This window comes from Monomorium pharaonis, chromosome 8, assembly GCF_013373865.1.
Source record: "Monomorium pharaonis isolate MP-MQ-018 chromosome 8, ASM1337386v2, whole genome shotgun sequence".
Lineage (NCBI taxonomy): Eukaryota > Metazoa > Arthropoda > Insecta > Hymenoptera > Formicidae > Monomorium > Monomorium pharaonis.
Genome location: NC_050474.1, coordinates 12,793,636 through 12,821,572, shown reverse-complemented (window position 1 = coordinate 12,821,572; position 27,937 = coordinate 12,793,636). Strand labels below are relative to the sequence as shown.

At 33.7% G+C, this 27,937-nt stretch overlaps 1 protein-coding gene across 12 annotated transcripts in view; it reads left to right on the top strand.

Moving 5' to 3' along the window:
• Nucleotides 1-27,937, top strand: part of LOC105831069 (cubilin) — a 644,426-nt gene that overhangs the window by 28,350 nt on the left and 588,139 nt on the right. For 11 of the 12 annotated variants that reach the window (XR_004964459.1, XR_004964460.1, XR_004964461.1 and 8 more), the window contains exons 1-2: nt 429-495; nt 612-710. Coding sequence is in view for 9 of the 12 variants with exons in the window: in XM_036291396.1 (XP_036147289.1) it covers nt 620-710 (91 nt within the window). In the remaining 3 variants the exon portion in view is untranslated. Of the gene's footprint in view, nt 1-428; nt 496-611; nt 711-27,937 lie in introns of those variants that run through there. The other variant, XM_036291394.1, reaches the window with a different exon arrangement.

The following is a 27,937-nucleotide window of genomic DNA, read 5'->3' as shown; positions in this document are numbered from 1 at the left end:
ACCTTAGTGTTAAAAAAAATATCGATGAGATAAAATTCCAAAAAACAGAAAAAATTCAGGTTTTAGTGCCCTAAAAAGTTAAAAAGTAATTTTAAAAAGGTGGGACTTCAGAATTCCGTTGTGCCGCAAAGAATTAATATGTGTATTTAAATTTTGGAAAAGAATTTCCAAATTTATAAAAAAAATACATACGAAATCTTGTTAATAATATGCACTAATGATTTATTATCAACTTTGAAATTTAATCGTTACTTCAACATTTTAATTTTGTGTTTAATTTTTCAAGAACTCCTCAGATATTTATTTCTTTAATTCTGTATAATATTTAGATTTCGTAGCGTACATATTTTTTAAAACAAATTTTCTATGAACTTCTATTTATCTCTTTGTTAAAAAATTATGTTTGTTTTAAATAATCAAATTATGTATTACAGATGATTTTCTGGAGCAGTTTTCTTCGTTGTTTCTGTGTTTGGGACAGACAATGACGCTATGGTAAACACATTTTATAAAGTGTTATGTTATTTGTTATATCAGTTCAAGAATTAATTATACAAATGCATGTGCGTACTTATAATAGTCCGGAAACATACATAAATAATTGTTTTCAGGATACAATATGGCCTCAGTACTCTGGCATGTCTGTGGGAACAGTTTTTTTTCACCAATCTTCATGTTATTTTTGTTACTGTGTCCACACAACTCCATAGGTTAGTAAAAAAAATCATGAAAATTTTATTTAAAAGCATTTTTTTATACATTTTATTGTTTTAATGATTATTACTTACATACATAAGCATGAAGAGCATATATGCGGAAACGTTTATAATTTTCTCGAAAATGGTTTTTTGAAACATAAATTAATCGTATATGGCTGAATTTGGTAAAAAATAATCTTTAATTTAGTATAAATAAAAATTTAAAAACTACAAAAATGGATTGTTACGTCCAGCCTTATAAGATTTAATTTTTATTTATTTTAATTAGAAGAATATTTCTGAGAGAGCAGGTAAGGCAGGGAAGGACATAACAAATCGTATAATTCCTATAGGCACCCGATTTTAGAGATGGTAGGTGCCTCGGATCGAACGCACTTTTTGCGACTGGAAAATGTGGGTCAGCGTGCCCGTTATAACCCTATTTTCCGAGTCGTGCACTCGTAGGTCAAAATTTCGAGTCAGCGAATTTAATCAATTTAACTTGGGACTAGACACAGTGTGTGTGTGTGTGTGTGTGTGTGTGTGTGTGTGTGTGTGTGTGTGTGTGTGTGTGTGTGTGTGTGTGTGTGTGTGTGTGTGTGTGTGTGTGTGTGTGTGTGTGTGTGTGTGTGTGTGTGTGTGTTCGGTATATAACTTAGTTTATAAAAATGCGATTTTTAATATCTCACAAGGGGACCTTACGGGTCATGGAACACCGATTTTTTTTATACTTATAGGATTTGAAGATCAGTACCCGGACTTCAATTTCCTAAAGCAGTACGATGCGCTTCTTAAAAATACTCGAGAAAATCGATTTTGAAGATTTCCGATATCTGTAAGTAAAATTTTAACGTATTGTCAGAGCCGCTCGTAGCCGAGCGCACAGAGCTCTAGTTTCGTAAGCGCGGAGTCACTGGTTCGATTCTCGCTCTGGCCTCAATTTTTTTTTCATAAGTTAATAAAGTTTTTTTTTTAATCCTATATCTTAACATTTATCAAATTGAAATGCTAATTAATTATTAAATATTTATTCGTTATTTTTTAAATAAAAATTAACATTTTTTTATTTTTAATTACTACTTGATTGAAAATGCGAATATTTATAATAAATTAAAATTTGGTACAAAAAATGGAAAACATTAAAGAAAATGAAATACTTTTTAAGAGATTACGAGTAAATACAAAAATAATATAAAAAACAAAAATAATATTTATAAAAATGGTTGTTTAATTTTTATGAGTTATTAATTCATGTATGTTATAAAATATATTAATAATAAATACATTTGACATTACTCGTCAGTATTACATGAGCCAATTTAATTTTTATTTAAAAAATAACGAATAAATATTTAATAATTAATTAGCATTTCAATTTGATAAATGTTAAGATATAGGATTAAAAAAAAAACTTTATTAACTTATGAAAAAAAAATTGAGGCCAGAGCGAGAATCGAACCAGCGACTCCGCGCTTACAAAACTAGAGCTCTGTGCGCTTGGCTACGAGCGGCTCTGACAATAGGTTAAAATTTTCTGTACTTACAGATATCGGAGATCTTCAAAATCGATTTTCTCGAGTATTTTTGAGAAGCGCATCGTACTGCTTTAGGAAATTGAAGTCCGGGTACTGATCTTCAAATCCTATAAGTATAAAAAAAATCGGTGTTCCATGACCCGTAAGGTCCCCTTGTCAGTCTCTTATGCGTGCGTTCAAATATATATATATTTCTCCCCCCCCCGCTCTCTCTCTCTCTCTCTCTCTCTCTCTCTCTCTCTCTCTCTCTCTCTCTCTCTCTCTCTCTCTCTCATGCGTGCGTATGTTATATGTATTATTTTAGTATATAAGTTAGATTGTTAGAAGATAATTTTGTATTAAAGCAAATTATTCGACTTAGCAGCGCCAAGTTTTTGTAGTAAAATATTTATTTGTATTAAAACTTATTTTAAATAATTAATTATCTAAAATTAATTAATTGATTAATTTTAGATAAGCATTGACTCTCTGAAATGTTTCAATAATAGTACTTATCCCAAGTTTATATCTTCAACCGTTGTCGAGATATACAGATTTTAAGATTAATTAATTAATAGTTAATTAATTAATTAATCTGAAGACATTTGATAATACTAGTGCTTATCCCAAGTTCGTATCTCCAACCGTTCTCGAGATATGCATCTAAGAACAGATTAGACGAGCGCCAACTAGCGTAAATAGTATGAACTGGACATAGAAAATTTCTTAAATGAAAATTTCATATTTCTAACTTTGCATTGCGATATCTCCACTCGTAGAATACATAGCAAAAAAATGACAAAAATTTTCTTATACAATCAAACTCAAACTTTTGATTGAACCTAGTTAAAATTTAATCGGTTCGGCCGTTATTGAGATCTGATAAATTCAGGTGCTCGCAACTCGTATAAATATACACGGTCTATCTTGCGCCGCGCTTTCACTTGACGCAAGACATTACCGTGTCTTTTAATTATCATAATTTTAAGGATACGTTCTAAGAAAAATTTTTCTGCGCTAAATACGCACACTTGCGCGCAAGCGCGCGCGTATGTGTGTGTATATGCATGTGTATATATGTGGTAAATGCATTTTGTGTCATTCGGAATTAAATGTAAAGAGTGTAAAAGACAATTTATTGTGAAGATACAGACCATCCTCCTGGTAAACTTCCCTTGGCGTGGATCCCCCCCACGAGCGGCCAGCCGCTGGACCCCACGAGCCACCGAAGTTGCGAGGTTGCGTCCTCCCCTGACCGGCCCACGGGCTTGCGGGCAACCGATTCGGCCACGTGGCACTACTCCACGGCCACGACCAGCCTACCCAAATAATAAACTTATTATCTCACAATTGCACAATTATTTCAATTACATTTGCGTTTTATTTGATTTCTTTTTTTTCATAAATATATCTTTATGTGTCTCTTCTGCTTTACACATAATTCAGTTATATGCATAGTACATCTCACAGTAACCCTTAAGATACAATAAAAGTAAAAGTCACAGTTGACGTATTGCTGAATAATCGAAGTTCTTTTCCAATGCTTATATGACCACATTTCGTTTGAAGCGTAGACGTATATATGAAGATTTTTATATATGTGTACATATACATCCATGACGACATAGCATGAAAAAAAACGATGACAAAGAAAATGAGAATGAAAACGAGAAAGTTAGCGCAAGAAAAAAAGAAAATACAGAAAGAAAAGAGAGAAACCGGAGAGAAAAAAAGGAGAAAGTGGCAAAAAAGGTGAATCATCTGTAACCAAATCTTTACTAACCACGTCTTTTACATATGTTTACAAAAACACGTGTAGCTCTGCAGCATTGGAATATATTGACATGAAACTCTGCATAGTTATTAAAGACAGTACTACTAACCAACAAAAAAACCGACATTTCATGGTTTTATAATATTCGCGAAGTTTAAACGAGAAATTTACCTTATTTTTTTATCATAGTAGTATATATTATAGGGTGTCCCAGAATGAATAATTTTTATTTTACAGAGTGAAAGAGAATAAAATTGTAAACTAAAAGTTCCTTTACCAATTTTGGTTTAGGTTATTATTTACTGAATCATTAATAAATGAAGTTGAACAATCAAACGCGCGACCGGCATATGCAGCAGCGTAGCGTGCCATATGGCTCCCCGTCTCTCCACGCGCTTATCATACATTTCCTTACTTAAAACTTTATTTGTATTTTTTTATATTAATGAATAATTAAATAAATAAATAAATTTAAATTAATAAATAAATTAATAAATAAACAGAGAAATAAGTAAACTAATAAGTAAATAAGTAAAAATAAATACAATTAGAAATTATTTCAATTCCTTATTATTTTTCATTTTTAGTTGTTAATTATTTATTTGTGTACTTGTATTTATTTAATTATTTGAAATATTTATTTAATTCAATTACTTAATTCTCATAGTTGACTTAGCAGCGATAGACAAAATTAACTACGGAGAGTGTGTTATACAAAGGTATTAAAAAAATTGTTGATAAAAAGTATTAAAATAAATTGTTAGTAAACAATTTGTTTAAACAGTTTTTTAAAGAATTATTTCAGCATGTGTTTTTTTTTAATTATTAGAGTGATTTTTTTTTGTAGCGAAGGAGCTATTAATTTTTATTTAAAAACAGTTTTTAAAAAAATGTTTAAACAATTTTTTAAATAATTTCTTAATATCGACATGCATTATACGTTCCTTATGCAATTTTTTCCGTAGAATTCAGTGCTATTATTTTAATTTCAAATAATAAAAATAATTTATATATCTACCATTCCTTATTTTTTTCTTATTATTTAAAAACACTTTTAAAAGAGAAGACGAAGGAGTAAAAAGAATTAAAATTTTTTTTATTCAAAAGTAAAACATTTATACGTAAATTGCGGCTAAGATTTGTTCCACGTTTTAGGTTCTTGTTGCCCTAAAAAGGGCCGATTGTTATCTATTAAGTGGCTTTGAAAAGAGCCGATTTATTTAGGGGGTGTGCTCAAATTGTTTCCCGTTGGCTTCTAGGCAAGCATGGGCTCTCCGGACGGCTTCGTTCCTTACATGAAGAAGTATTTTGGCATCCACCGTTGCTACTGCAGCATGTAATCGAGCAACCACTTCCTCCACGTTTTCTGGCTCCTTCGCATAAACTTTTTCTTTTAGGTAACCCCAAAAGAAGAAGTCTAAGGGTGAAAGATCAGGAGAACTGACAATAAAAATCAAATTAAAATTATTACTTATACTTAGCAATATTTAACTATGCGTTATATAAGTTCAAATGAATCTTACCGTGAAGGTCAGCGGAGCGGACCGCCAGCACCAAACCAACGTCCAGGAAACTGAGCGTTAAGATACTCTCTTACACGCCGTATATTATGCGGTGGTGCTCCAGAGAAGGTCTTTTTAACCAGCATAATTTGCATTATTATGCTGACGAAAATCCCTTTGTAACAAGAATAAGAAATTTTCAGCATTGCTGAAAAGTGAACGTATGAGGAGGAATTGTCGGAAATCAAATTCTTATTTATCAGCTTCCGGATGTCCTTAAGGTAAATATCAATACATCTGAGACTCGATGATTTATCCACACAAACGTATGCATACAATATTAATAACTATACATTTTGCCTTTTTTGTTTCAGGGTGAACAATACGCTACATTCCTCGAGGAGGCGCTTCCAGATTTGTTGGACGACATCTCTCTTGCAGCTTGACCTCGTTGGTTCCAGCAAGATGGAGCACCACAGCATAATATAGAGCGTGTAAGAGAGTATCTTAACGCTCAGTTTCCTGGACGTTGGTTTGGTGCTGGCGGTCCGCTCCGCTGACCTTCACGGTAAGATTCATTTGAACTTATATAACGCATAGTTAAATATCGCTAAGTATAAGTAATAATTTTAATTTGGTTTTTATTGTCAGTTCTCCTGATCTTTCACACTTAGACTTCTTCCTTTGGGGTTACCTTAAAAGAAAAAGTTTATGCAAAGGAGCCAGAAAACGTGGAGGAAGTGGTTGCTCGATTACATGCTGCAGTAGCAACGGTGGATGCCAAAATGCTTCTTCATGTAAGGAACGAAGCCGTCCGGAGAGCCCATGCTTGCCTAGAAGCCAACGGGGAACAATTTGAGCACACCCCCTAAATAAATTGGCTCTTTTCAAAGCCACTTAATAGATAACAATCGGCCTTTTTTAGGACAACAAAAATCTAAAACGTGGAACAAATCTTAGCCGCAATTTACGTATAAATGTTTTACTTTTAAATAAAAAAAATTTTAATTCTTTTTACTCCTTCCTCTTCTCTTTTAAAAGTGTTTTTAAATAATAAGAAAAAAATAAGGAATAGTAGATATATAAATTATTTTTATTATTTGAAATTAAAATAATAGCACTGAATTCTACGGAAAAATTGCATAAGGAACACATAATGCATGTCGATACTAAGAAATTATTTAAAAAATTTAAACATTTTTTTAAAAACTGTTTTTAAATGAAAATTGATAGCTTCTTCGCTACGAAAAAAATCACTATAATAATTAAAAAAAAAACACATGCTAAAATAATTCTTTAAAAAACTGTTTAAACAAATTGTTTACTAACAATTTATTTTAATACTTTTTATCAACAATTTTTTTTATATCTTTGTATAACACACTCTCCGTAGTTAATTTTGTCTATCGCTGCTAAGTCAATTATGAGAATTAAGTAATTGAATCAAATAAATATTTCAAATAATTAAATAAATACAAGTACACAAATAAATAATTAACAACTAAAAATAAAAAATAATAAGGAATTGAAATAATTTCTAATTGTATTTATATTTACTTATTTACTTTTCAGTTCACTTATTTCTCTGTTTATTTATTAATTTATTTATTAATTTAAATTTATTTATTTAATTATTCATTAATATAAAAAAATACAAATAAAGTTTTAAGTAAGGAAATGTATGATAAGCGCGTGGAGAGCCCGTGGAGCCACATGGCTCGCTACGCTGCTGCATATCCCAGTGAGAAATGGTTGCTCGATTCGAAATCGAATCGATGTCGATAAAAGACGTCGATCGAATACATCGATTCGACGTGATTTTGTGATTGAAATCGACATTTCGATATCGATGGAATTGTGATAAAATTACAATACGCATATTTTTAAAATATTGCAAATATCGGATAGCACGTTTATTTAAGCGTCATGTTTTTCTGCTATTCTCGAAAAGACATCGAATCGACATCGATTAGAATGTACACTCACTCCCTTTGTTATTCTTTTTTTCTCTCTCCCTCAAAGTTTTGATAACACCGAACAGTAAACTGAACAGTCGACTGTGTACATTAAATATGATAAATGACCTCTGAAATTCATTTAAATAATCCTTATAGTAGTTATATTGCCTGTTTGGATCAGGAAGGTAGTGTACAAAAAATCAATGAGTATAGTAAAATTAGCAATTTTAATAATCACGAAGAGAACACTTTCAACGATGAAAAATAAAAATGGTAGACATACAACTTTAAAAATTAGTACGGCAAACAAATAAGATTGAATTTATATTTGTAAAGCAAAGTTACTACACATACATTGAGTATGATAGGGTCAATAAAACTTCAAATTAAATAATTACGAAGAGAATAAAAAATAGTATAAAACTCTTAAAAATTAGTAGGATAAATCAAAATAATATAAATCAACATATTTAAATAAAAATTTTGTTTGGCCTGCTAATGTTACCACAAACAGCAATATTATTAATTTGCATGAGGTAAAGATCTGATTGAAGAACTACTATCCTCACTACTATACTTCTGCTTCTGCCTCAATCCTTTTTCACGTCTTGTATTTTTTTCTTGACTAGTATTTTTGTAGGACTGTTGTCTCTTAAGGTACGGTCGGGAATAACGCACAGATTGTTTATGCTTAGAAACTCTTTAATTATTGTATTACAGACTCTGTATATACATCACATATGCACGCTATGCTACACGATACCACGCTGCTACTGCCAGCACGATCTGTCCCCACGTGCACGCCGTGCCGCACAGGCGCGCCACCGCATGTACAGCGCTATGGTTCTACAAAGAGGGGAGGAGGCCCGGCTCACGGACCTCTGTAAAGCCTCTCAACCGACACTCCCTCCCTTTGCTGGTTCGTGCGCTGGCTGCGATACTGTTCTCTAAGCTTCTCTAATCCTCTTTTTTATTTAAACAAATAAAATTTAACATTGGTTAGAAGGTTTATTCGTCTTAAACTCTTAATTCATAATTTTATCTCTTAAATATTTAAAGGTTTCTAAAAGCAAAAGTTTTGTCATGATGTCAGCCAGATTTTCTCTTGTCTCTATCAATTGGACTCTAATTTTTCTTTGATCATTGTTTCACAAAGTCTCTATGAGTGTCTGCTATATCCTTTCTGTTTTCAGAAATTTCTCTTTCTCTTAAAGTTTTCTCTATTTCTTCTAAACTCTCATCAAACGTCTTAAGCTTGTGACTTCCATTTCTTTTAGTGCAGTCTCCTGCAGATTGATTATCACACCGGATTGTTATCGGAAAGAACGTCATTCCAACAACATGTCTAATTGACTTATCCAGCGAAATTAACTCTTGACAGGCATCACTCATAACCAGATATTCGGCTTGGCAAGTAGAGAGTGTAACATAAGTCTGTTTATGACTTCTCCAAGCTATTACATCTCCAAATAGTTTAATTATGTAATCTCCAGTGGATGTAGAATCTATACAATCTCTAAAGCTAGCATCCGTTAATGCCTCTAATTCATTCATTGTACCTCTTAGCACCAATCCTCTATTTGCAGTTCCTCTTAAGTATCTGAAAACTCTTTTTACATCTAGTCAATCTTCTTCAGTAGGCTCTAACTGTTTTCTTGCTAGATAGTTTACTGTGAATGCTATGTCAGGTCTTGTAGCATTTGCCAAATACATTAAGCTTCCAATAGCTTCTTTGTAGGGCACTTTCTTTGCCTCTCTAACTCTAGTTTTATCTTTAGCATCTTCTAACTTATTCTTCTTATTTTTATTGCTCGCTCGTCTAGTGATCATGAGTGTATCTTGAGATTTACAATGTTTCATGTTAAACCTTTCTAATACACTTTCCGTGTAATTTGTCTGGTGCATGACAATGTATTTTTCTTCTTTATTTCTCTCTATTGCCATTCCCAGAAATTGTTTGGGCTCTCCGAGATCTTTCATCTCAAAGACTCCACTCAATCTGCTCTTAATTTCATCTAGTTTTCTCATGTCATTGAGTCATTGCTGGCGACTACCCAGTAAACATTGATATCTTGTAGAAATCAAAAAGACATCTTATTCAAGATGTCTTCAAGACAATTCTAAAAGATATCTAAAAGATATCTAAAAAGATTTTGTCGAAGATATGTTCATAGAATTTCTAAAAGATATCTAAAAGAATTCTACAAGACATCTTAAAAGATGTCTTAAAAATTTTCGAATTAGACATGTCAAAGATATCTAAATGAAAGATCTGAACAAGATATCTTAACCTCTTCCTGGCCAGAAGCTTATATTAGGCTTATAATTATGTTTACCGAAAACACAATATATTCATTTAGCTAAAATTACTTCTTTTAACATAATACATGCATTTATTTCGAAATAATTTAATATATATGTTACTTTAATGACACTTTATATACTGTCTCATACTTCATAAAGTGCAACATAATTATATATTTTTATACACATATTTTTCAACATTTTTATTGCAAATGACGCTAAACAATCATTTTAACAATAAATAGTAATATAAAGTTCAAATAGATTTCTTTTAGAAATCTAAAAGACACCTTTTTATCTATATGGGTAGTATGTCATCCACATAAAGTAGTATGACAGCCATTTTGCCATTCTTTCTCCAGGTGAACAAACATGGTTTATGTAAGTTGTTTTCCAGACCGAGTTTTTGAGCTTCCTCTGAAAATGTTATTCTTTGGGCTTATCTTTAGAGCCATACAAAGTTTTCTCTAGTTTGCACACTTTTGTCCTTTTAGTTTGTGCATTTACTTCTAGTCCCTCCGGGATTTCCATGTATATCTCTTCCTCTAAAATTCCATTGAAAAATGCGGCCTTAACATCTAATTGACAGGCATATAAACCATATCTGTTTATTATTGCCAGAATAGATCTAACCAGTGACAGTCTTGAAACTGGAGCATATGTCTCTTTGAGATCATATACATTTTTGTCTCTAAAGCCTCTAGTTACCAGTCTTGCCCTGTATCTAGTCGATCCATTCATCTCTAATTTTCTCTTAAATATCCACTCTGAATCTATTATATTGGCTTTACCTCTACCCAATGTTTCCGTTGGTCTGTCAAAAAGTCTCCATACCTGATTGACATTCATGGATTCCAGCTCTTCATTTATGGCTATTCTCCAATCTTCTCTATATTTGCTCTTTATTGCCTCTTCATAAGAAATAGGATCTCCATGCAATGATACCAAGAGACACTGACGCATTTTATCTTCTAGTTTTTGCGTTTCATTTAGGATTTGACGGTCACTTTCTACATATGTAGCAAAGCTTTATCTTCTAGTTTTTGTACATGACTAATTTCATTTTCATCTAATGACTCTAATTTCTTTTAGTTTTACTTTTAGTCATTGGAGCGTCATCATGTGCGACCTTCTGTTTTTGATCATTTAATTGTTTTGCCTGTTTTCTATGTCTTCCTCTTTTCTTCTCTGGGCTCTAAGTTGTTTTGCTCTGTTGTCTCTTTATCATCCTCTTCTCTAAACTCTTTCATCCAATTGTCATCCTCTACTTGACTGAGTTTATATATCTTTTTGTATACAAGCTTCTCGTTGAAGCGGATATGTCGTGACTCTATAAATTTTGTCGTACTAGGATGCCATAGTAGATAGCCGGTATTGATATATTCCACTAGTACGCCTCTAATTGCTCTAGTATCAAACTTTAAACTAGGTTTCGGTACTTTTGCGTATCTGATGCATCCAAATTTCTTTATTTGTTCACAGTGACATTTTGTTTTTAATGCGAACTTCTTTAACGAGACTTTATACTCTAACGTTTTGTGTGGAGATCTGTTGTACACATGTATAGCAGCTTCAGCTGCGAACTCCCACATACTCTTAGATAATCCCGAATCGAACATGTATGTTCGTATTTTCTCTTGTAGCGTTTTGTTAAATCGCTCTGCAACTCCATTGGGTTCGGGCGTGTATGGTGGTGAGAAGATAGCTTCTATCTTTTCTCTTTCGAGTATACTTTTAAACTTACCTCCAATGAACTCTTTACCTTGGTCTAACATGACATAACACACCTTTTCCTTTTTTGCCAACATATTTCTAGTAGATACTAGATATTTCTCTAAAGCCTCTCCAGATTCGTCTTTTGTTTTTAATGAGTATGCTTTAGCTAACCTGGAATAATCGTCTATAAATATAATTATAAATCTCTTATGTCCTGGATAAGATGCAGGCTTTATTGGACCCATAATGTCCGTGTGTATAACTTGAAGTGGTCTTTGAGCTCTCTGCCTTGTTTCTCTGAAAGGCAACTTTTCCATCTTTGCCATAATACAGACCTCACATTCTAATATAAAATCGTCAAATTTTATTTTCTCTAAGCTCTTTTCTACTTTTTGTAGCCTCTTAAGGTAGTTTAATGAAGCATGACCTAGTCTAGTGAGCCATAGCAATGCTTCACTGATTTTCTCTAATCTCTTTGGTTTCTCTACTATTAGACTCTCAATTATTTCCTCTAACTCTTGTAATGACTCTATATCCTCTAATTTAATAGTTTGATTGGGGTCTGTATTATATCCATACTCTAGTCTCTCGTTCACATCTATGAGCTTCTCATCATTCTCCCTCCCAATCGCACAGCCAACATTTTAATCTTTTCTAGACTCTCTCTCCAAATGGGATAACTCTTTATTTTGAATGTTTGCTTGCGATTGTTCAAGGTGCTCATTGTGTGAAACTATTCTAGCCTTACAACAGTACACAGCGTATTCATTATCGTCATTTGCCTCTATTTTGTTTCTCTTTGTTCTAAATTGTATTATCCAATTGGATTTTTCATAAATTCCTTCAAATGCTACTCTATTGGTTGTTTTATTACAAACTTTAAGTATTTTATCGTCTAAATAAATACTAAACCCTGCATCTAACCTTCTTAAAGACAATAGATTTTCGGACACATCCTTTGTTGTAATTACATTAGTTAATCTAATGACTTTTCCTTCTTTTTCATTTGCATACAACATAAGATTTCCTTTGCCATCTATTATTAAATCAGCAATTTAATTTTTGTTTGCACATTTAATGACTCTATTTTTACATTTTTCAAAATTTGAAAAAATTATACTTTTATTTACAATATGATTGGTTGTTCCTGAATCGTGTTCCTAATCAATTAAATAAAGTTAATTGGCTCTTTGGAATCTTCTAGATACTTTGAGAACCTATTTTTACCTGATTTTTCCTTAGCTGTGACTTTCGTTGTTTTCTTTGGCTTTTTGTCCTCTTTACTTTCCTTTTTAAACGATTTACTTTTAACATTCCTCTTAAAGCCCTTTTGTTCAAACTTAGTCTTATTTTGTTTTTTTCTTTTTTAATAAAAGACATTTTATTTTTATACTTTTTTCCTCTAAACTTCTCCATAATCTGAGTTTTAACATGCGGGCAGTCATCCCCTTTGTGGTTCTTGATTTTCTGACAATAGTAACAGAACCACGCGTCAGTCTCTATCAGTGGATAATCTTTCGCTCAATGTCCATCTTTATTGCAGTGATAGCATCTTTTGGGTTTACCTTTGGTTCCGCTGGTGACTCTCTGAACTTTTGGCTCATTTTTTAGTTTGGACCTCTTTTTTGCCTCTAACTTTTCTGCATCATGAATGATTTTATCTCATCAATATTCATTTCTCTCAGGTTTGTTTGTCTTCTAATCAAATCATCACCTCTTAATTCAGGTATATTAGAAGAAACTGCCTGATAGAATTTGATCTCTTGTTCAGTGAGAGGCACTACATCTTCACATGTCTCATATTATCTAATGACAGAATCAAAGCGTTCGCAAAAATTATTTACTTTTTCATCTTTTCTCATTTTCATTTGATACAAACGAGCTTTTACGAATGTATGAGTAACATTTGTCTCATTATTTTTATAACTTCTTAGCCTCTTCAAAATTTCCTTAGAATCATGTCCATGTAGAATTCTCTTATGATATTCTTCGTCTAAATGATTGATTATTATATCTCTGACAAGATTATTTCTCTTAATTATTTTTAATTCTGTGAGATTTTCTGGACTCTTTACTTTAATATCTATAACATCTAACAAATCGTTGTTCATTAGTTCCGATTTCAAATAATCTAACCAAAGATCAAAGTTTGATTTTTGCGTCAGTTTATATTCTCGTTTAATATTTATTTTTTGATCGTTCAGTTCGCTTTTAATTACACTCTTAATTACTTCCAAACTCTTAACGTTAGCTACTTCTTTTTCTCTATTCTCAGATCCATAAATCATTTCCTCTAATTTTCTTTTATTTTTTAACTCTAATTCTCTTGATTTTTGAACATGGTTTTCCTCTAAATTCTCTAAACTTTCTGTGTTGTTTTTATTTATCTCTAAACATCTAAGTTTGATTTTCTGTTCTTCTAGATTGACCTCCGACACTCTGACCATCTTCTCCATTATTTTATTCGCTCCCTCCATAATCTTTTCTATCATGCTGAGCGATGCTTGCATTTTCTCTGCCACTAAGTCATTTTTAGCGATTAGCCTTTTTTGTTTTTCATACAAAATCTTGCTTCCAATTGGCAAGATTGGACGGTCTTCTTGTACGATTATGTTCTCTAATATTCGTGGCTTCTTTGGTATGGCTCCTCTAGATTTAACCTCTACTTTCGTATTCTCTAAATTAAAAAAATTTAAATTAGTATACATTTTGTTTACATACTTACACATATATATATAGATATTTCTAACTCTTAATATTTTAATTGTTCTCAACCTCTTACCTTTAATTATGTGAAATGTGCTGTATTTTTTAATTAAATATTTATACTCATACCTTCATCTTCAGTCTCTAAGGATTCAACTTCTTTTCTCTCTCTCTAGTTTTTACAGACTCCTCTGTCGTCTTATCGTTTTCGTTTTATCGCTTTCGATTCTAATCAGCGATTTGACGCTGAGTATCTTCATCCTCTAGAGATATGACATCCTCTTTATATTCTTGCAACATCTGAACCGGGATTTAAATTATATTGTAATTTTCGATATACAATAATATCAGACAATTCTCTTCTAATATTCTTAATGCAGAAAGAGATTTTCTTGTGCCCTCGAGACTATAGAGAACGCACGGCAATTCAGTATAGACTGAAAACGAGACCACGCGCCTCTGCAGCGCCATCCACACGTGCACACCACTCTCCAATATGTGATCTCCACCACTGCTGAAAATATCTATGGGATTTGGGTTGATCACGCATACGTATGGGACACATACAGATTTGCCCGGCCTCCTTCAGCAATCGAGCCATATCGCACAGCAAGTTACACTCGATTCCTGACCCGGTGCATAACGACTTTGATTTAGATTTCTCTAGCATCTTTATACTCATCTAATCTCTTTGTCTTCATCTAATCTCTTTGAAGTTGGTTATAGTTTTTCAATTACACGGATCCACACTGTAATTTTAACTCGAGTTTTAAGTGTCTAACGCGCCGGGTAGCTCGATAAGCGCATGGCGCACTCAGCACTGCGACACACGCACGTGGTCCAAGCATCAAGAGAAAGACAGCGAATGTCTTTGTTTACACTCGACCCGCATAGACACGCCGCATATATGCCGCTTCTTGTCTTTTTGTTCCCCTGGCGGTCAGCATTTATTTGTTCTTTATATGACTAAACCATCCTCGATCGAATCTCTAACTCTTTGGCATAGTCCTCTTAAATCTTTAATCTTCTAGAATTCTCTTAATTTTCTAGAATTATTTAACTTCCTAGAATTCTCTGATTTTATCTAAGTACCTTTCTCAATTCTCGTCAGAACAGAGATCTTGTGTACTTACCTTCTAGAATTCTCTTAGGCTTTTCCTCTAATACGCACTAAACTTTATCCGATGCTATACCGTCGCACTTTTCCACGCAGTAGATACGTGCCCTGGGCCCGTAACCTGTAAGACTGTTGTCTCTTAAGGTACGGTCGGGAATAACACACAGATTGTTTATGCTTAGAAACCCTTTAATTATCGTATCACAGACTCTGTATATATATCACATGCACGCTATGCTACGCGATATTATGCTACTACTGCCAGCACGGTCGGTCCCCACGTGCACGAGGTGCCGCGCAGGCGCGCCGCCGCATGTACAGCGCTATGGTTCTACAAAGAGGGTATGAGGCCCGGCTCATGGACCTCTGCAAAGCCTCTCAATCGACAATTTTGTTGATTAAAAAACAGCTGTTGACTAGGAGACGATTGTTGACTAGAAGTGCTATCTTTTTTATTTCTCCATTTGGCATCTTTGAGCTAAGCTTGTATTCTTCTCTTAGACACTAAAAAGTCTGTATCATCTATTTTTAAACTAACAGCATCTAAATAAGGCAAAACACAAGTTTTAAAAAACTGTTCAGACCGTAAAACAAATACAAAGAAAAATTATCATCCCATTTACATTAATTTTTTTTAATCGTAAACCTATATTTATTGTTAAAATAAAAAATTGTTTTGCCCTTTATTAATCAAATATTAGCTTAAAAATAAATTCCAACCTTCACTTCGTAAATAAAACTATGAAAAATATGAAAAAAAGCAAATGGGTAAAATCGTACAATTAAGACAATTTAACACTTTACATTTCTTCATTGACGAAAGACCTACATGTTCATATCAGTGTTTATTAAAACAAAGAAATAAAAGAAAACACTATTTCTTGACAAATTAGATACTAGAGTATTTACAGTAGCTGTTCAAGATTTCTGACAGTATTCTTAGTTCTCTTATCAAGTTCTACTAAACCAGTGGACTTATTGAACTAAATTTTTAATTAGATATAAAATGAAACATTAAGCTGGAATCAATATTTACTTTAACATAAATTTTAACATGTACTGAAAAAATTAATCTATTGAGAGATACGTTTTACTAAAAAAGTAAGAGACTTTTACCTTTGATGGCAGTCTATAATAAGAGATCTTCAAATTTGCGTTTGCCTATTTGACCACTAAAACTGTATTCACTACCAATAAAATTATTGAAAACTTGGGTCATCAATTTCATCGTAGATGTCCTCTCCAATGAAGGATTTTTAGATACATATAAACTTAGATAAATGGACTGAAATGTAAACGTGTTGAGTTTCATAAATTGAGCTTATTAAAAATTAACAAATTAAAATTAGTCTCAGGTACTACATAAAATATTGCACTTTTAATTCAAATAATCTACATACAGGATAATCTACATACTGTGCATGACAAGTTATCTTCATCTTGTAAAAAGGTCTCCATTTCAGAAACTTCCTTTAAAGTCTTTAGTCGGTAAATTGGCATGCCTTTAGGCCTTAACAATACTTTTTCATTTGGAAGTATATGCATATTTAGTTTTGCCACATTACTAGAAACCATTTCAATCTTTCCATTTTTTTCTTTGAGCAATTTTAGCACATCTTTTTCAAAATCTGAAATAAATAAGGATATATAAAACAGTTAATCAAATAAGAAAGCATTATAAATTAATTATACAAAGAAAAATAAAACAATACACACTTGAGAAGTAGGATGATTTATAAATAGATTGCATTTGTCCTGACACTTTCTTTACAGGTAAAAGAGACAGTTGTTTTTTTGCTTTCTTCGTGGAGCTCTGCATTGTAGCAAAGTTAAAATTCAACTGTTTCGATGTTAGAATCTTCGTCTTCTATATTCTGAACAAAACTCAGATGGGAAATCATTTTCCTTATCTTCATGTCCAGATTATGATGAATGTCGTGTAGCCTCTCTTTCTTGCACAGAGGATTGTGAATATTGCGAGATGTTTTCTCGGTTACTGTCAGGTGACTGTAAATCACATTTAGCTTTATTATTTGAAGAGATGACTTTCACATGGAGCAGTATCTTCTGTTTCATTTGCTTCTTTCGCTCTAAAAGTTTTGTTTTGATATCCGCTATAGATAAAGTCTCAGAACCCCTGTTTTTTCTCACTATTTTCAAGATTTTATCATTCTGATCTTGCCTATTGGAAGTATTGACCTCGCAGACCTTCACAGCACACTTTACTTTCGGTTGAGCATTAAATCGAGAAAATCCTTTGCTTTTACTTGTTAATGCAATGTCTTTAGGAGAAGCAATAAATTTTTTTGAAGAAGGCTCACTTTCATCTTTGGATGAAAGTATCGCTGTTTGCATCTTTTTTCTGCGGCCCTTTCCAAATTCCTCAGTTTATAAGAGGAATTATAAAGTCTATTTTTAGCACCTAGATGAACAGCCAAGAAATCAGCTAGAGAAAAAAACAATAAATAAAACTCTGTGAGCAAAAAAACAAACACCATGAAACAATAAATAACATGCTTCTGTCGATACAAACCATAGAACGATTTTATCTCGCAGGGTAAAATAGTCCATGAATTATCATCAGGTGGTGTCTGATTCTTAATCATTTGACAATTTGATATTCAGTAAAAGAATTAGGAAGTCAGTAGCATTGATATGTATGAATCTCTTTTTTAAATAAAAGCCATTAACTGCTTGCCACCTCATAATACACATCATCAGGCTCATCAAGGTCAGAAGATTTTTGAATAAACTTGGCAACAATAAACTAAACCGAGAAGAAAAATATATTAGTAACAGAAATCTTAACACGTTTAATGTAAAGAAAAAATATGATTGTATTGAGATAGAATCCCACCACTGCATATGTTAAATTAGCTTAAAAGTTCTATAAAAATGATCAGATGCATATAAAAATGTCTTTTCAAGTCTATTCTAGTATATTAATTTGAAACTAACTTAATGAAGAAGTGGAGTAGAATGCAATAATGGTACAGATATGAAGCAATCACCATACTTCATAATCCAACACTTTCGGAACACATCTTCTAGAAAGAAAGATTCATGAATATCATTGATTCTGCACACTTTTACAATGCCTAGCTGTGATGAATTCATTGGAAAAGTGTAGAAGTCATCTGAGTGATTAAATCATCTGCCAGTGAGGATTACAATATTCCTCCCTCTGTTAATTATGTTTTCTAGTACAACAACAATGCCTTTAGTGGTCATAAAGCAGGAATCCTTTTCACCAATCTTTAGAATAATATTATTGACACGAACTTTTCTAAACTGCTGATTCTGTTTGAACTAGATTCTGTTTCATTAAGGTTTTCATGAAGATACAAAAGTTCAACTGAGTTGTCTTTCTCATCTAATAATATTTCTACTTTGTTGATCTGTTCTGAGGTCCGTTGAGCAAGTTGGTGAAGTGGTAAATAGCCTGATTTTAGTATTTGTTTGGTTGTTTTCAAAAAATTTTCATATGGAAAGGCACTAAACGACTCGAGATTTCCATGGTTTCTATATTCATCGACTACCATATAGACAAAAAGATGTCTTTTAGATTTCTAAAAGACATCTTGTGATTTCTTGCGATATCTCGCATTTTTTACGAAAATATATCTTTTTGCGATCTAAAAGATGTCTTATGCAACAGTTTGAGATATCTTTTAGATATCTGGCGATGTCTAAAAGACATTTTGAAGAAATCTAAAAGATATCTTAAAGATATCTAAAAGATGTCTTTTAGAAATCCAAAAAATCTATATGAGACATCTTATAAATGTCTTTTATACGTCTTGAAGACCTTTTCTAGAATTCTTTTTAGACATTTATAAAGGTTTATACATTTATGCGGAGGCTCAGAAAGCTTTCTCCGAGAAGAGGTGCGAAGACCCGTGGAATATTCTCCATTAGGATACAAAACATTTATTATGTAGGCTCTAAGAGGGTTGAGAGTTTACTATCATAAGTTAATCCATCACCGTAAGTGATCTTCTTATATAGCTCTCAGAATGTAAATTTCATCACGAGAAAGGCAGCATCGCGTCGTCGCCTATAGCGGCGATTCCGCGAACTACATCACGACTGCGGATGCTCCACGCGTGTGAACATTGTATTGTGGCGGATGTTTCACCGCTACATGAACTACTAAATTATGATTTAAAATCTCTTTTTTTTAATGTTGAGTAATAAATATATAAAGACGTTTATAGATATCTTAAAGCAATTCTAGAATTGGTCTTTAAGGTATATGTATAAAAGATGTACATCTTTAACCTCTAGAAGATCAACCCTTTTTTGGCCGACATTTTAAATTTTAATACTAAAACATTTTTGTCCTTGTCAGTGAAATAAACTACGAAGAAGATAACATTAATCTAACGCCTATTATTATTAAGCTTTTAGTTCGAAAAAAGTGATTATTTTTTTGTTGCATTTGAACTTTATATTACTATTTATTGTTAAAATGATTGTTTAGCGTCATTTGCAATAAAAATGTTGAAAAATATGTATATAAAAATATGATTATGTTGCACTTTATGAAGTATGAGACAGTATATAAAGTGTCATTAAAGTAACATATCAAATTATTTCGAAATAAATGCATATATTATGTTAAAAGAAGAAAATTTTAGCTAAATGAATATATAGTGTTTTCGGTAAATTTAATTATAAGCCTAATATAAGGTTTCTGGCCAGAAAGAGGTTAAGATATCTTGTATAGATTTTTCATTTAGATATCTGACATGTCTAATTCGAAAATTTTTAAGACATCTTTTAAGATGTCTTTTAGATGTCTTTTAGATATCTTTTAGAAATTCTATGAAGATATCTTCGACAAAAACTTTTTAGATATCTTTTAAAAATATCTTGAAGATATCTTGAATAAGATGTCTTTTCGATTTCTACAAGATATCAATGTTTACTGGGTAAGTGCTTTAAGATATGAACATTATATGATACAAAATGTTTTCCGTACATTTGTACAGCATAATTAACAAACATATTTATAAATTCTTTATTAAAAATTGGCAGTAAATATTGCTGGCTAGTTCTGAGTGCAAGCATTCCATCATATAATAAAAACCGAAGTCGAAGCTCAGTGGCTTTATATTTGTACCAGTCTTCAAAATTCCTGGGCTTTCTATTGAAATCTTGTGGACTTAAACTGATACAAATCAAATGATATATTCCGCACCGTATCTACATCCAAATTCCATGGTCCTTCCTATTGTCACGTTCTGATTTTAATGTCCGTTTTGGGTCAATACATTAAAGTAATTTACCCGGGGATGGACAAGTTTGTGAAAAAATTAATTTTCACCAAAAAGATAACGAATTTTATAAATTTGATAACGAGGATCTGTTTTTTTGATATTTTTAAAATGAGGAAAGTTAATTTCAAAATCAATCCTGTTGAGTTTATATTTATTTTGTTCTGAAGATTTTTCGGAAGATTTGGTCAAAAGTTTATCTAATTCAGTTATTAATATCAGAAGATCGCGATTTGAGATTATTGCTTGATTAATTTGATATTTCAATTTTTAATTCTTACACGTCTACCACCCTTTTTGGGCATAAATATTTAATAGTTAGATTTATATTTATAATACTCAGTTGCCACACCTGAGAAAGAGTCAGGATTCAGGTCTGTTGCCACGCTAACGTCAGCGACAGGACCCGAAAGATGTCTCAATGCTCTCGGCAGCGACAGAGTTTGATTTGATCTGTTGCCACTCAAATGGCAGCGACAGAATTAGAAAAGAACTTAAATGATCTTGAAAGAGAAATCAAGTTAATTACCTTTATTTCGAAAATCTGATTTCGAAACAACAAATCTTAAGGTTTAAGACCCGAGTGAAGCTACAGGCTAACTGCAGATCAAGAGACTCGTTCGATAAACTGAGGTTTAAAAGTTCCGACAAAGATTCAGTTTAAAATAATTATTGCAATTTAAGTTTTAATGTTCTCGCGTACGTTACATTATGTTAATAATATTTCAAGGAATCTCATAAAAACTCCTTCATATACTAGATGCATAGAATCCAGTCTAAATTGTGACACAATACGGATTCCTATGAGTTCCAAAGGCGAGCGGTCAGTATGATGAAGCCGGTCTATTTGGTTGACATATGACTCATCACTGCGAGGCTGACAGTCAATACCAACATTTACAAAATGTACTCGCCTTTCTGCATAAACACTTACAATTGTGCATTTCCCTCATGCACCATATCCTCCGTGTCCAATGCAACATTTGACAAGAGAACGAGCAGGAGCATCAAATTTAAAATTTCTAATGGAGAAAGGGTATTGAACATCATTATAGGTGTAGCCATTATTTTGTAACCCTTCTACCTCCAGAATGAAATCTCCTAAAAACAAATCAATATCTCGTTGATCTTCGCCATAATGAATTGCAATAATAAAAGGATCAGTCAAGGTTCCAACTAGCTTACCCAAGATAGGCCAAAATCTTTTTTTGAAGTAAATGCTGTTCTTAAATAATGGGAGCCTATCTATATTTATATCAATAGATATACAACCTTTTTTCTGATGATAAGAATCTAACTGATACTTCTCTAAACTCTTTACGATACCATGATATCACATTAGATGATCTTCCATATTTTGGACATTTTCTTTTTTATCAGTACCCAGCAAAATTTTGTAATTTTTTGGCATTCCCTTAAACACTAATGATAGTCTATCTAACAATTCAAGCTTTCTCATCGACAGAACACCACCAAGAAGGGCCACTGACAAATGGATTCTATAATATTACCAAAGTGATAAAAAATATAATCTTTCTTCTCCTCTTCAGTGAAATTTTCCAGTTCCAGAAATTTACCAATTCCCTCTTCTTCACTGTGAGATAATGCCTCATCTGATTCATGATCATTAGCTAGCTCATTCTCTGGCACACTGTGGATGTCACTATTATGTCATTTTCAATGACAGAAATATTATCTCCTATGCTATCATTCTCAGGGACACTGTCTGAGTCATAGGCATATAAAATGTTTTCATTGTTTTCTCTTTCAGTCTCACTATCAGTGCTACCGCTGGTATCGCTTCTATCATTGGCAAGACTATACTGAAGTAATCGTTCTCGTAACTCAAGAAACGCCTCTCGATTTTGAACAGTTGTGGCAGCTCTACGTCTAAAAGTTTTTCTGCACTAAACACAGACAATTGTTTACGCTACATGGTCAGAACACCTCACAAAAATAATCTAAAATTAAACTCATGAGCTATGTACTACAAACGCTGTTAAATAAAACACATAATCAAACTAATCAGATTCAGAGAGAGCTATTGACAGCTACTCACAGCATTTTTTTACAAAGAAATTTAAAACAACATGCATAAAACATAATACTATTTCAATATCGTTTATAAGTATTTGCTAAAAATTCCTTTGTAACAAAAAATATGATTTGTTGTTGCATATACAATAATTATTGCAAAAATTTCTTATTTAGATAATATACAAAAACATTCCTATTCAATAACCGGCTGCCAACACGTGCGTCCCTATAGTTTCAACACTATACCATAAATAGCAGTAAACTGCCCATATAAATATTAATAATATTCAATCAAATAGACTTGAATTTAACCAAAGTGATAACAAATATATCTGAACGATGGCAGTAACATCAGACAAGTCATTTAACCTCCAAAGCTGAAAACTTATATAAACAAATACATGTTTTATGATATCGGCAAGAGAAATGAATTAAGGCTGTAATAAACTAATGAACGACGTCTCGTTGATTAATAATTCAGTACTCTTGCTGATACTGTAGACTTTGCATAATATTTCTGCATCTCTTTCAAGACAAAATGTAATCATTTCAAATGCAAAATAATGATCGAGAATAACTTACTGGCAATAATTGAGCCATAGCAATAAAGTATTAAAAGCAATATTAAAACATATCTAAACATAAGTCTCGGAAAGCAATGGATCAACTAACGCCGGTGAAATGCGCGCGTTTAATAGATGGATGGATCGGATCAGTGAGCGTTCAAAATTTTTTTAATTATTAATCTGTAGATAAGCGGCTATAGCATAAACTAAAATTATAACAAATGGTTAATAATTGTTTCACCTCTTAACATTTTTTTACAAAAATAGGTTTGGAAAAACTTCCGCCATTTTGTAATTTTTCAGTCAAAATTCCCCATTTTAGTTTATGCTATAGCTATTTACTCATAGATTAATAATCTTTCCTTTTTTTAAACGATCCATTCCATCGGAATCATGTCCGCCAGCGATTTTTAGCACTTTTTTAAATAAAATATATTTATATGATAAATGGCATCAATTTAAAAAAATTATTTTTGTAATTGAATAATATAAAAATATAACTAAAACGTTTCAAAAATATTCCTTTTTGTTTTTTTTTTAAACAAATTGTTGAAAAAATTTGTTATTTATCTTTTTAAAATCAGTAAGTCTCCTTAAATTAAGGCGTATTTACACCTAGGCAGAAATGCAAAAAGCAAAAAAGCAAAAGAGCAAAAAATTTATTGGAACTTGCAGAAAACAAACGAATATATGTAAATACATTCTGTGCTTTCAAATAATTTTATTATTAGCGCGAGTTTTGATTAATTTCTGCTTTTTTGCTTTTTGCTTGTCTGCTTACGTATAAATACTCTCTTAAATTGACAAGAGTCAATTCTTTTACATCTACGGGAACATAACAATTAATAAAATCAAAGTCATTCATGTCCAAGCGATTAATCGAAAATGCGTCGAAATCTAGATGGAATCGATTGTTGATAACCAGTCGAACCCTTCGAGCTCGGATGGACATCGATTCGAACAGCCATTTTTCACGGGGTGTGCCGGCCACGCGCCGTCTGATTGATCGACATTCAGTATTATTAATAATTCAGTAAATAATAATCTAAGCTAAAATTGGTAAAGAAACTTTTAGTCTTAAATTTTACTTTCTTTCACTCTGTAAAATAAGAATTATTAATTTTGGGACACCCTGTATATATAAATACATATAAGGAAAATTGTTAACATTAAAAAATTGTTACTTAATAAGTTGATGGAGGGGGAAGAGGCTAGGATTTTTGTTATTTCTTGTATGATGACTGAGGAAGGAGGAAAAAAATTGTAGAAGAAATCTACAGGTACTGCGAAGGGATAATGATAATACGGAGTGGGGATGAGGTTGGTAGGATCAAGTGCGGAGATGATATAAAATAGGGCTAACGGATTGCTTCAGGAATGAGAGTCGCGGTAATACTGAAGTAAAGGATCTGTTTTCATCGGGAACTGCTCTAATAACTCAATTAAGGATTGTTGGATACCATCGTAATGATAACGAGACCGGTACGGAAGAGAGAGGAATTTATCAAGGATCTCGATGCTCGAATCTGAAGGTGCCGGAGAAGGAATGGGTGGTATTTCCATCAGGTCAGGAGAACTGATGGGGAAATACGTGGGGGGGAGAGGGGGTAGAGTAGTGAAGATCGCACACAGGATCCTCGAGAATGGGGGAAGGTGTAGAGTACTGAGGATCGCACACGGGATCCTCGAGAACGGGAGAAGGTGGAGAGTACTGAGGATCGCACACGGGATTCTCTAGGATGGGGGAAGATGGAAAGTACTGAGGATCGCACACGGGATCCTCGAGGACGGGGGAAGATGGAGAGTACTAAGGATCGCAGTGCTGGAGTGAAACTAAGAATTCCAAATACGCCGCGTCTAATAAACCCCAAGCTTGCCTGATTCTCCTCCGGCGATTCCATCTTACGTTGTATCGATTGATCTTGTGGAACGATTGTTTTTCCACTACAAATTATATAAATTAAATAAAAGAAGAAAAGAAAGACCCAGAATAATAAGTTGAATAGTTTGCTTACTATTTGTTGAGTTTCCTGGGGGCTGAAGTTTAAACTCCCTGCCAGGGCGGTTCCCGCCGGTTTGGTCGAACTTGGTGATAAGACTGACCAAACGGGTCGGAGTCAGAAGCGATGCGGGTCAAAGGTGATGAAGCTCGAGATAAGACGTTGCACTCACTGCACCGAATCGTAAGTCCAAAAAGTTCTCCACCCGACACTAAACTGTGAGTTTGAAAGTTTCGACACTCTGACTAACAGTGACTTTTGGTAAAAGAAAGAACCGAGTTGCGGAGCAACATAAGATTTCGGAAAGAAAAATGATGATAACGGCGACGACGACGACGACTAATTCCGACTTTTTTTGGATATCGATTTTATAGTAATCCCCCCGAAAGAAAAATTTTGAGTGTGGGTGTTTCGGGGCTGTCAATTGGTGGGATTCTTTTCGGGAATGCGTGGAAACTAGTTTTTATTGTTTCCATTGGATAGGTAGTTGCTTGGTTTTGGGATGGTGTTTATTAAGGCCCCGACTATTGGTCCCTTTTCTTGTCTCCGCCTGAAATTTGCGATCTAGTAAGGGAGAGGGGGTTGGAATTTTCGAACGTTCTTATCTAGAAAGAGGCAGGAAATTTATGTTTTCTAGCCGCGCATATCCTTGGGTTGATAGTCGTGGTTGGTTTCAAAAAAAAGTTTATAGTTTCCAGACGTCTGCGAGGTGGTCCGGTTTTTGATAAACACTAGGTCCGTTTATATATATTTTTTATTACTTTGGAAACCAAACGCGCCCTCATTCCTTTCGACAAATCTAACTCGCATCTGGCGCATGTCTGCTGTCGTAAGGGAAATTCCGTAAGTGTTCCTAAACTGTCAAGAGCCGAGTAAATATTTTAATTTTTATTTTGCCGGGGCCTGACTCCCGCCGAATTTTACTTTAGTGTCCTTTTTCTGATTACGAAAACCAGACACCTCGTGGCGCAGATTCTTCTTGCGCGACCCTTCGACCGCAGATAAACCTCAGAATATTTGTTTATTGGTTTATTTCTGAAAGGTCAGCGGGTAATAAAACGTGAAGTCCCGGACGTAACACGTTTATAAAAACGTTTTGCAAATTGTATTACAAAATAAAAAAAGAAAAACGTACGCCGAGAATCGAACTCAGATCGGCAGATTGGTAGACACTCGCCCGTTGCCCGTCGTTACAAACTTCTTGTAAATCACTACAGACCCGGTATATAAAGCACCAGAGCTTTCTAAAAATTTCTAGCGTGGATTCGTAACAAAATGTGCTTCATGTATAAATTTTAGATCTTGTGCGCATAAATCAAGCCTGGGCCCAAGTGGAACGAACATTTAGAAACAATACTACACTTTCAGATTTAGCGTAGACGTTCTAATAAAAAAGATTGTCGAGTCAGAAAATTTCGTGTCTGAAAATTTCGTGAGCCTGCATGAAACGCGTACACATGGCGGCTATAGTTGACGGATGTTTAGATAAAAAAAATTTTGTCCAGAAAAAATTTAAAACAATTCATAAATGTCGTTTTACCTTAAAAAAATGTTTTGCAAATTGTATCAAAAAAATAAAAAGTACGCCGAGAATCGAACCTGGATCGGTAGGCACCTGCCCTTTGTTCGTCGCCACACAGACTTCTTGTAAATCACTGCTACAGTATTCGGTATATGAAGCGACAGAGCTTTCTAAAAATTTCCAGCGTGGACTCGTAACAAAATGTGCTTTATGTAAAAATTTTAGACCTTGTACGCATAAATCAAGCCTGGGCCAAGTGGAACGAACATTTAGGAACAATACTATGCTTTTAGATTAAACATAGGCGTTCTAATAAAAAAGATTACTGTGTAACAAAATTTTGTGTCTAAAAATTTCGTGAGCCTGTATGGAACACGTAGTGGTAGATTAGTTGACGGTTCAGATAGATGTCGCTAATTTAGTCCAGCACTTTCTCGCTTCTTTTTACCATCAAACCTTACGCGCACTCTCTTTCTCTCTCTCCCTCTCTGACTTTGGGGTCACGCTAACTAGCACCCTCAATTGGTCAGAACACATTAAAGTCTTTGCCAACAAGGTCAACAGTATTCTCTGGCGACTGAAGCAATTCAAAAACAGCCTTGCTACTCCGCTCCGCGTGCAGATGGTGTCCTCCATGATCTTCCCCATCTTTGATTATTGCGCTGCTGTCTTCACCGACCTAACAGGTCAACAAAGGCTCAGGCTGAGGCGACTCTTGAACGCGTGCGTGCGCTTTATTTTTAACTTACGCTGGGACGATCATGTCTCGTCTCACTACGACCGACTGGGCTGGCTGTCCGCGGATGATCGAAGAACATATCTGACTGGCTGCTTCCTCTTCTCTATCATTCACTCCGGCACCCCATCCTACCTTGCTTCCTTGTTCCGTTCTTACATACCCCCCCGCTCCCTCTCCCGCTCTCCTCCGTGCCTCATCGTTCCCTCCTGTCGTACCACTACCTACCAGCAATCTTTTTGCAACGTCGGTTCCTCGCTCTGGAATTCCCTCCCATCTATCATCCGAGACTCGGACTCGCAGGAATCCTTCAAGCGCAAATTCTTCGATCATCTGCGACGGCGTGAGTCCGTATGAGTAGCGACCATCGCCGTATGCTCTGTACTACCTTTTCCACCTGCGTGAGCTATACGGTATTAATTTTCTTTAACGTGTCTGACTCGAACTTCTACTGCGCTATTTGTTCTGTGTTGCACCTCCACCCCGGCTCTGCGTCTTATATGCCGAC